General features: G+C 33.3%; 1 protein-coding gene across 1 annotated transcript; it reads left to right on the plus strand.

Annotated features, from left to right (window-relative positions):
• The first annotated feature begins 2,709 nt into the window (after positions 1-2,709).
• On the plus strand, positions 2,710-6,022 carry LOC108907572. Its single transcript, XM_018711312.1, has 2 exons — positions 2,710-3,600; positions 5,546-6,022. The coding sequence occupies exons 1-2, from the start codon at positions 2,815-2,817 to the stop codon at positions 5,984-5,986; spliced, it is 1,227 nt and encodes a 408-aa protein (XP_018566828.1). The 5' UTR covers positions 2,710-2,814; the 3' UTR covers positions 5,987-6,022.
• The last annotated feature ends 5,362 nt before the right edge of the window (positions 6,023-11,384 follow it).

An 11,384-nucleotide genomic window follows, 5' to 3' on the forward strand; every position in this document is an offset into this window, starting at 1 on the left:
AAAATTTTCCAGCTAAAGATAAGTTATAGCACGTAATTACTGGACTAATAAGATAAGATTAAGCAAAAATATGGTTGTTATCAACCCAAAATGGCAAAAAAGGTAAATGTGGAAAATTGTGGAATATTAACGTTCAACATTAGCATTAATTATCAGCTCTTATCGCAAGAGAAATAGTAAATGAAACTATTCGTAATTGCACTGATAGTAAATTCATTGCTGTGTCATTCTGTTGCATAAAAATAGCTAAGAAATTATAACAATGCAGTATGTACAGTATGTTTGCAAGCCACGTGACCACCGAGCTCAGGCAACCAACATGAACAGCAATAAACCATTACGCCTACGTTCGAGATAATGCCATATCTAATTGGTTGGATAGAATCTCGTGAATAATTACACCAATCACAGTCGGTGAAACAGAATGTTGTGTTTTGTTCGACAATTTCTCTGAAAGCTGAAAAAACTGTTTCGCTTATAATACCAATTGGGTATTAATAAAAATTGTTATCGCTCCTTTAAGAAAAAAGTTAAACCCTGCCACTGCATAATTATTATTTATTTATGAATTATATAATACTTCCTAATGAAACGCGATGCACGTGCGTACGCTATAATTTCTGACGACACTTTTATTCGGTACATCTCTGAACTGACCTTTTGTTTATCTCGGAGGTCACTTTGTCTATTGAATATACAGGGTTTACAGCAAGATAAAACGCTCTCTCAACGGTACAAATAAACTATTTTTATTGAAAACTAAGCTTGTGTAGAAAAAGTAATGTTGATGGTTTGAGGGTTTGCTGGAGATTGCCTTGTGGTTGAAGTCGGTCGTAGGTACATTCGTAGTTGCTGGTAGAAGTCCCTGCTCCTTGGCGCCACTCTGCAGGGGTTGTCTTCCGGGAACCCCGTGGTGCGTCCGGCGGCGTTCTTGACGTTGTGCTTAAAAATGGGTCACTTGCGAACATGTGTACCCACAATTGTAAAAAAAATATAAAATCCTTATAGTTTCCGGGAAAAAAATATTAAAGTTGTAGTACTTTCAAGCATTACATAGCTGGGCAACTGTAGTCTCTAGCGTCAGTCGCAATACGCGCGGAGAGCCACGTGGCCTCAGCGACACCGAATACTGAAATCCGATTTTACAATCCTCGTTGCGTTAGTGTTGACAATAGTTTTTTAGTAGTGTATGTCAAATTATTTTTAATAGCGACAAAAGCAGTTGAAATTGCTGATATAAAATAGGTGCTATAAAATTCTAATTATTCCTTTCCTTGCGAAATTCTTTCAAGTTTTTGTCCGGTTTTATCACACTTTGTCGCCCGCCGTGCCGGTCGCATTGTGCCAGGTCAGGTTTTATAGTGGACCAGTTTCCAGTGCTGTGCAGAAGTGTATTTTTAAATCATTTTTGAACTGCCCTTTTTTATTTTTTCTTTACCAAATTGTATTTGTAAGAGTACTCTATATATCCAAATTTTTTTTGGATAAGATCTGAATCACCCTGTATTGTATGTCAATAGTATAAACTAAAAATGTTGTAACAAATCTTTTAGAATCGATATACAGTGTGATCTCTTCATCAAAAAAAACTACAAAATTATAATTTCTTAAACAAATAAATAATTATATAAAATTCATATGCCTCATGAGCTTAGCAGTAGGTTTTCTGCATACCTTTAGCTACTTTAATTTTGCCTGCAGATTATACTGAAACCTGGGAGACTCAAGGAAGTAAAACTTGTCCAAATTACACATTGAACAACATCTTGTTCTAGTTCATGTATACAGGATGTCCCAGAATATGTAGGCAGTCTCTCGGATTTATACAGGGGACGTTAATATGACAAGTTCCTATAAAAAATTCTCTAGAAGGCCCCCCTACAGAGATGCAGGCCGCTAAAGGATGCCCCTGAATATCGATTTTTTTTTAATAACTATCAACACACCTTCATAAAAGTATGGTGGTATCTCAATGGACCAATAACGTATATTTTTTTTTATTAGGTAAACCATTGCTTACAAAACGGCTTTCACACGTCCTAAGAATATGATGAAATATTCGTCGATCAGAAATTTCAGCAGCTGCCGTGATTTGTGCAAGGAAACTCAATCTTCTTTCTAGATGGAAAAAAATTCAGATTTCCAGTAACATTTTTCGTTACCCTGTAATATCATTGAGGCGTCTAGTTTGGGACACCCTGTACAGTGTCCTTACTCCTAGTTAAAGGCAGTGTTAAAAGTATCGTCCTTGTATCCGGATGCATAAATTATAAATTATCTCGTAAACGACTCGTTTGCGGAGTCATGTCTTTTTTGCTTCTAATATTTTTAATTTGTGCTGTTAATTAGAATACACCCTGTATAATAATTGTACTATTATTATCTAGCACATCAATAACTTTTAAATATATAGTTAAGTTAACGATGAGAAATAAATACGTTAGAGATCTTGCAATACATATATTAACCAAAGTATTGTTTAACAAGTAAATAACGACATAAAATTTGACCTTCGCGTTGAAATTTTTGTCATTGTATCATGCGGCAAAAAGTCCCATTAAAACCACAGTTGCCTGCTTAGTTGTATAATTGCATATTACATAAAAATAATATAGGCTCTGCCACTGCATGATTGCAAGCATGAGAAACAAACGTTTATCGAAAACGCAAAGTAATTTGCAATATTATCTTCAATTAAAATTTTCAAGAAACTAGAAGATAATAAAATAGTAATCTGGTTTTGAATATATTTAAGCTTCATAACTACTTTGTCTTCACTCCGAAGTAAGTCGTTTATAACCTAGTGTAAATAAAATGGCTGTAACTTTGACAGATCTGGAATCCTGGATCGATAATGCCATGATCCAAGAAGGCATCTCCAACTACAAACTCGACGTTTCTGGAAATTCCATCAAAGGTGATGGATACTTAGGAGAGGTCACCTTCGTCAAAGTAACCACCAAACTGGGAATGGTGAAAGACAAGGATATATACCTAGTTGTGAAGTCTGCAAAGAAAAGTGACGAACTTAGGAAGCAAACACCCGTCAAGGAAGCGTACGAAAGGGAAATCTTCATGTACACCAAGGTAATGCCCATCTTCAGAGAGTTTCAAAAAGAATGTGCTCTGGAAGCCCCCTTCAACAAGTTCGCTAGGTGCTTCAGCGCCTCCAACGAGAACAAGCGAGAGGTGCTGATAATGGAAAACCTGAAGATGACGGGGTTCGAAGTACACGATAGAAGACAGCCTCAAAACTTGAACCACGCCCTGCTCGTCTTCAGGAGTTACGGAAGCCTGCACGCAATCTCGCTTGCCATGAGAATAAGAAAACCAGCTCTATTCAAAAGTTTAACAAAAAATATGACCGACGTTATGGGGAAGTTGTTAACGCAAACGAACATTTTTCCAGTTCTGACTAAAGGTTTTGAAACTGTTATCGATATTTTGAAAGATAGTGGAAAGAATGAGCTGGCTGATAAATGTGAAGGATTGAAGAATGGATTGGAGGAATACTTGACAAAATATTGCGATCCAAACAGTCCGCAATCTGTGATTCTACATGGGGATTGCTGGAACAACAACATGATGTTCAAGTATGAGGTAGGAGAAAATTGTAATATTGTCTTCTTTATTTGCCTAAACCAATTTTTTTAAATGAATCCAAAGCTAGAAATGTGTGAAGAAATTGCAAGAGGCCATTTTTATTAAGAAGATGCCAGTAAATTAAACGCGCTTATTAATTTTTCTAAAAATCCAGTGGCGTAGTTTTTCTGAGGGTTTTAATGACAAAGCTCCTCTAAATCTCCGCCATTGGTTAAAAGTTAACATCATTTCCCCAAGTTTCGTCAATCTACTTCAAACAACTTTAGAGATAATTGAAAGAATATGGTATTTTTCAAAAACTTTAACGCCCTCTATATTGGCAACCAGTAACTTTAGGCCCCTTTAAGGCTTATGGGCCTAAAATGACCCAAGCAATCATCCCCTTGTGACATAGACTTAGGATACGTCCTGTATACAGGGTGTTTCAGGATTAAGTCTACAAACTTTAAGGATATATTCCTCACAAAAAATAAGAAAAAAATCAAGTACCTATACATTTTTTTCCAGAGACGCTTCATTTTCAAAATATAGGGCGTTAAAGATTTTTTAAAAAATTCGAATTTTCTAAATAACTAAATTTGGCATGACACATATTTTTATAAGATACCATTTTTCCATAGAAGTAGAAGTCCGGCAAGCAACCAGTGGCGGAGTTATGGAGACTCAGACTCATTGATTATAAAAAAAATTAATACGGGCCTGCTGAAAATAGAAAATGATGCTGTTTTTAAATAGAACAGTTTGTTATTTACAAAAAGTGTACATTCACTTTTTTCCTAACTCTTATAGTTTCATGGCAAAATTGATTTTTCGGAAGGGTGCTTCTGGATTCTGTCGATAAACTTTAGGAAGACGTTCCTCATAAAACTTAAAACACCCTGTATAGGGTGTTCCACCTAAGAGGGATTCTTCTGTAAGTCTGCAACTGTAAAATTTATAAAAAAAATGGTTTTATTAAAACTTTATTTTAAATGGAACACCCTGTATATTATTGCGTTTTTTGAATTCCTTAGTTAATATTAGGTAGAGTGTATTAAATGTACATGGTGTTTAAAACTTTACATTTTCGAGATAATCAGTTGTTTTTTGAAAAAAAATACAATTTTACCTTTAGCCTCATTTAGGCAGCTGAAATTGTAGTTTTTTTTCAAAAACTACTGATTATCTCGAAAACGGAAAGTTTTAAAGACCATATACATTTAATAAACTCTACCTAATATTAACGAAGGAATTCAAAAATGCAATAATATACAGTAATTTAAAATAACAAAGTTATGTAGCGTCCACGCGAAATGGAACACCCTGTAGAAATAAAAATATTTTCTTTACATGGCCCATATGATTCCAGGCAACTTTTATTAAAACTATTTTTTTATAAATTTTACAGTTGCAGAGTTAGAAGAATCCCTCTTAGGTGGAACACCTTGTATTTTTGTTTTCAGTATCATTACTATCTTTTCACTCTGTTGTAATAAAAATATTATTGACATGACAATGAAATCATGTTATACAATATATTATCTAATCTATACGTAACAGTATGAATAAAACGTTCGTACTGATAAAAAATAGGTAATTAACACTGAAAAATAATTGTATAAGTTCCATTAATAGTTGATTTAAATTAACCTAAAAATTATTATTATTATGCTTAATTAACAGCTTCTTGTAAACGGTATTTTTCCAATTCAGTGCATTTATTGCACCTAAGAACAATGGCGTATGGAGCAGGAACTGAACACAAATTAAAATTATGTTTTATACATTGGAAACTCCAATACAAATATAAATTTAAATTTAAAACAATAAAAAGTTACAAGCTTCTTTAGAACACATTTCTGTAAAAGTATGATAATTTTCAATTATTCGGCAAGGTTTAAACCCTAAATACAAAAATTATTAACTTTTTAATCAATTTATACATTGCAATATTATTTTTTAGGATGGAAACAGGATCCAACCCGTCGACATGCGCTTCATAGACTTCCAACTATCACGAGTAGCATCCCCAATCCTAGACCTGTCATATTACTTGTACTCCTGCGCAGACAAAACAGTTTTGGATCACTTCGATTTCCTCCTCCAGGCTTACCATACGAGCCTCTCGGACTCTCTCAAAGAGCTCGGGTGCAACGTTGACGAAATTTTAACTTACAACGAATTGAAACAACAGTGGAAGAAGTACGGGAGGTATGGTCTAGCTTTGACCCCCCTTATCATCAAGATAGAGCTCTGTCAGTCCGACGAGGTTGTGGACTTCGCTGAGTCCGCAGAGAAGGGAGAGAGACTGGACGGCTTGTTTGATTTTACGCTGCAAGACCAGGGCGAGTACGAGAAAAGATTGCTTGAAGTTTTCAGTCACTTTGGCGAGAAGTTCCTATAATGTACAAAGAATTATTCAATAAATTAGAGAAATTAGGCCATAGGCGATTAAAAATGGAATTACCGTTTTCTTTTATCTTGTTACTTACAGGCTATGTGTGGATTAAAGATCATAAAGATTAGGCGACCTCATAGTCTTTGTACTGATATTGTGACAAAATAAAATAAAGCCAAATTCTTCCTCTACTAATAGTTTTTTATTTGATTCATTTCAGGTAAAATATTCAGTAAATATATGATCTTCTTCCTCCAGATTTTTAAAATACAAAAAATATATCTTTTAATAAACCATATATAATTTAAAAATTAAATTTACTATTTTTCGTATATACAGGGTGGCCAAATGAAAACGAAACAGAGCCATTTTCAGGAACCGCATCAAGATTGTAGAAAAACGCTCAGACCCATCGATTTTAGATTAAAAGCAGACATTCTTTGATGGTATTTTTGTCTCCGCCACTTTCACCCCTCAAGCAAGGGTAAGCATCACCCCAAAATATTTAAATGGCATTAGGGGTTGAGTAATATTTCTTTTGAAAGCTCTTACAATTCTCTTTACAACAGAATTTAAATTTTATAATTCCGCCCAATACTTTGAAAAAAATTTACATTTTAAAATTTAAATTATGTTTAGTTGTTTACTTACTACTTAGTTGATTAAATGGTCAAACTGGTGACCGCCCGCTTCCATACAAGGATAAAGATTTTGTTCAAAACGTTCGCGCACATTCCGAAGCATTTCCAGAGTGATTCGACGGCATTCGTCGACGATTCTTTGACGCAAATTTTCCAGCGACGCTGGCTGTGTTTTATAGATTTTACTTTTTAGGTATCCCCACAAAAAGAATTCAAGGGGCGATAAATCCGGTGATCGTGGAGGCCACTCAATGCTGCCTCTTCTCCCAATCCAATTCCGTAGAAAACGTTGGTCCAAATACTGACGGACAATTAACGCATAATGCGGAGGAGCACCGTCCTGTTGAAAAATCAAATGATCTTCATCATACTCTGGAACATTTTCAATAATATCAGTCAAGGCAGGGTCAATAGCGTCTTCCAGTAATTGCAAATACATTTGGCCAGTCAAATTACCAGGTAGAAAAAAAGGACCCACCAGCCGGTCACCGAAAATTCCAGCCCATACATTTAATTTTTCCGGTTGCTGTGTATGCACCTCGTGAAAAACTCTTGGGTTTGAATCGGACCAATAGCGGCAATTGTGACGATTTACCGTCCCGTTCAAGAAAAAACTGCATTCATCAGAAAAACAGATGTTAAAAAGGAACTGTGGATCGTTCCCTGCTCGCTCACTCATTATTTCGCAAAATTGCAAACGGCGGTCATAATCATCCTCATGAAGTTCTTGGACTTAAATGTATTTTGTATGGACGGAATTTATTCTTCTTCAAAATGGCTTGTATGCTGGATTGATCCCAGACACAGATGCCAGCTGTCTCGTACTTAATGTAGGATCAAGATGAACTTGTCCGAAAACTGCAACTTCACTAGCTTCATTAACTATAGCTTTTTCAATTTCTCGTTTTTTATTGGCTACGTTCCCTGTTTCTTAATATTTTTTTACTAACTCTAGAACTCCTCCTGACATGTCGATCTTGATGGTGTTCATTAAATAGCTGAGCTGTTCTATTCGCACATTTATTGTTCATAAAGTAAAGCGAAATGATATCTACTCTTTCCGCAATGGAATAAACCATAGTGATTCTTAATAAGTATTGGGCAGAATTATAAAATTTAAAGTCTGTTGTAAAGAGCTTTCAAAAGAAATATTACTCAACCACCAGTGCCATTTAAATATTTTAGGGTGATGCTTACCCTTGCTTGGGGATGAAAGTGGCGGAGTCAAAAATACCAGCAAAGGATGTCCCTCTTTATTCTAAAATCGACGGGTCTGAGCGTTTTTCTACAATCTTGACGCAGTTCCTGAAAATGGCTCTGTTTCGTTTTCATTTGGCCACCTTGTATATTTACTGTCGCTACCCCTATGGATCCCAGAGGCCCTTTGTAAGTCCATAAAATTTTAATTTAAAAATATCCTCCGTTTTAGTTAGAGATTTTTGCTCATTCATATAAATACCATTTACACTCCTTTTAAATGCCAAAGGCCCGCTAGTGTGTAAAATTTTATTTGAGAATAGAGAGAGTGACAAGAAAATTACGAATAATTAAAAATAAATTAAACGAAATTTACAAAAAAGTAACTCAGAATAAAAATAAATACTCCAATTCAGTTTTACGCGGCTCCAAAAATGTAAAAACCGTTTCAAAACTAAATAGAATACCCCAAAGCAGTGGAATACATAATAATAATTGCAGCGTGTGTCACTTTACAGCATACGACAATCAGAATATCCAAATTTCTCGAATTGACTTTACAGTCATTCAAAACCTGAGATCAATGCCCAGAAGTCAAAGAACAATCGTTTCCCGAAAGAATTGTCTTGGATTCAAAACATATTTTTAATTTAAATATACCACTTTGGCTCTCCTTTAGTGCCAAGGACTCTACACTAGTCCTTGAAATTTTATTTCAAGGCAGCCTCACCCTTAAAGATATGGAAAAAAATTGTTTTCCGAAAGTCATCTCGGAAGTTAGACATTTTTTTCTTGTTTAAATTTGCTGATTACCTCTTTTCTCATTTGTATTGATGGTTTTTACTCACTTTAAATCCCAGGAACCCTTTGCGAGTTCACTCAATTTTATTTAAGGATAGCCTAGACCTGATAGTTCACACAGCTCCATAAAAAGGAGATTTGTATCAGAGACATGAGTACATAGATTTTCTGTACTTTTTTTGATGCTCAATCCGAATCGGCATCCCAAAAACCGATTAACCATTTAGTAAAACGCTAAAACATCCTCTAAAATAGGCTGAAATAGTGAGGATAAGATAAAGCCCACATCGCACTTCCCCCTTATCATGTTTTGCCTAAATTTTGTTGTCGCTGATTACGAATCTCAAATCCGAATTCAAAAATTTCAATTTGTTACAATAATATGATAATAAGTAGGTAAAAATCATACTCGAAATTAAAATCCCATAGATGAAAACCTACGCCATCAGAATTAGAATTTATTTCCTATAATTATGCGCATGGTATAATAATAATCTATAAACATTATACATTAACATAACTTTGTAAATTGCAGGTATTCTATTCTGCACTGTGTTATCAAGCAGAATACGTAAACAGTGCCTTGTGTTCCAGTCATTATTATATTTATTGTTTATATAATTAATTATATGTAATCAATTGTCACGTAATTATTACTTTCAAGGTCTCTTGATCAAATTTACTGGAAATAATTCGTGAACACCAAAAATTAGCAATTCACAAAATTATAATATACCACCCCCGCCTCTGCTTAAATTATGGGCTAGTTAAATACCTCCTAAACTTATTTTGAAGCTATAAAATATATCCAGTCCATTTGCATATCTTTATTGCTAATTACAAAATTAATGAAATACAGTATTACATAATTCTCTAATGTAAAATAACCTTGCGAGTACGTTTTATGAAACGACGCATTGATTTGTTTTTATTTTTAGTAGTTATTATGTATGTGTGTGTTTAATGAAAACTAATTTCTTTTTGTAGTACAATTCGTCTATTGTCCATTATCAAGTAAAATTGAACACCAAATATTAATGACATTGCACAACTGGCAATTATTTTAATACGATAATACGTTTTACGATAACGATAAATCAAGATTAACAATCACATATTTGTTAAAGGAAACAGTGATATGCAATATACAACGTGTGTGGCCTTATAATGACAGGCATATTATGAAATCTACTTTTAATCATCGTAATCTTTTCTTTCAACTTTCTTTCACTGTTCATCGCACTGAAAATGTAAATCATCTCCAAAGACAAAGTACATACACACATATACTTCATTGCATATAAATAAAAAATGACTACTGGCAATTATGAAGTACTTAAATTCACTAGACAATTATTTGCGCATTTTAGTCTGTTATCAACAACGTTTTTTTCTTTCAATTTCAATTAAAGCTTCCCACTTCGGGAAATATCGGAATTAAAAAAAAACTGAGACACGTCGATTATCTTTTCAAGAGAGACACGTGATGGCGTAAGTTTTGGTGTCTTGGAAGCTACCTCTTAGGCAAGGGCGTAGTGACACCCTATGTTGAGTGACGCCTCAGCTTTTTCAATTCTGCTCACGACATGCGACTTTTTAAATTTTGGTTTGAATGTGACAATAAAATCATCACTTAAGGATGTAAACTGATGCATTTCTGGTTGCCTAAATTATACCGAAAAATGGTAGAAAACGGCCCTTTTTTATTCCAATATATCTTTTTAAAGCAATGGAAGAAAGTAGTAAAATTTCATATCACATTTGGCAAAGTATAAACGAAGACAGTAAAGCAAAAATTAATTGGGATAGGTAAATAATTCGTGAGAAATTAATTTCTAAATATGAAGGTTTTTTGGACTTTTACAAAGAAACGATTATTTCTTCATAGTATTATAGAATTATGCAATTTTTTATATAGTTGTCTTTAAATAAATAAACTGATTAGACTTTATTTCATAGTTTGTTCATCACTTTACTATTTAAAAAGTTATATTGGAATACAATTATTAAAAAATATTCATTCATGAATAGCATTATCTCCGACTTTTAATTCGCTTGATTTGTAATAGATGTCGCACTAGTAAAAATTTATTTATGAATGGACTCGGGTTATTTTTAACGAACAGCTGTTGTATGTGGTTAATTTGGTATAACCTGATTCTGAATTGGTAGTCATGGTTTCTGTTAATTGATACGTAAATATTTAAAGAATGTCATGATCATTTTAGATATATTTTTGTATAAAAGTATATAAGTAACAGTGCAAGTCCATACTATTATATAATTTTAGAAAATATGAAATATAAACAATTTTTAGTTTATTTAAAACCATAATTTATAATTAATATACCTATATTAGTATCTACGGTTAGTGGATAAGAGGGAAAACATTTTTATTTTCTATTCTACTAGAAAAAGTAATTCGTGACAAAAAATATTTTGCTTTTTAATTGAATACGTTTGTCATGAAAAACTGTAATAAATATATATACAGGGTGATCAGAAATTTAACAAAATTAATAACGTTGAAGAATAAACTGCTTTTGTTTTTGATAATATAAAAAAAATGTTAATAAGAAAAGTTGTTCATAACGGAAAGTTACGTTATAATTACGATTTGTGAATAAAGCGGCTTACTTTGGTATAAACAGAAATGGAAAATATTATATTTTTAATAATTAATATTAAGTAATTCTTGATAAAAAAAATTTGCATATTAATATAAATAGAATTTTAATTGTGAATATACATAATAATGAGAAAAT

This window comes from Anoplophora glabripennis, unplaced genomic scaffold, assembly GCF_000390285.2.
Source record: "Anoplophora glabripennis isolate ALB-LARVAE unplaced genomic scaffold, Agla_2.0 scaffold276, whole genome shotgun sequence".
Classification (NCBI taxonomy): Eukaryota; Metazoa; Arthropoda; class Insecta; order Coleoptera; family Cerambycidae; genus Anoplophora; species Anoplophora glabripennis.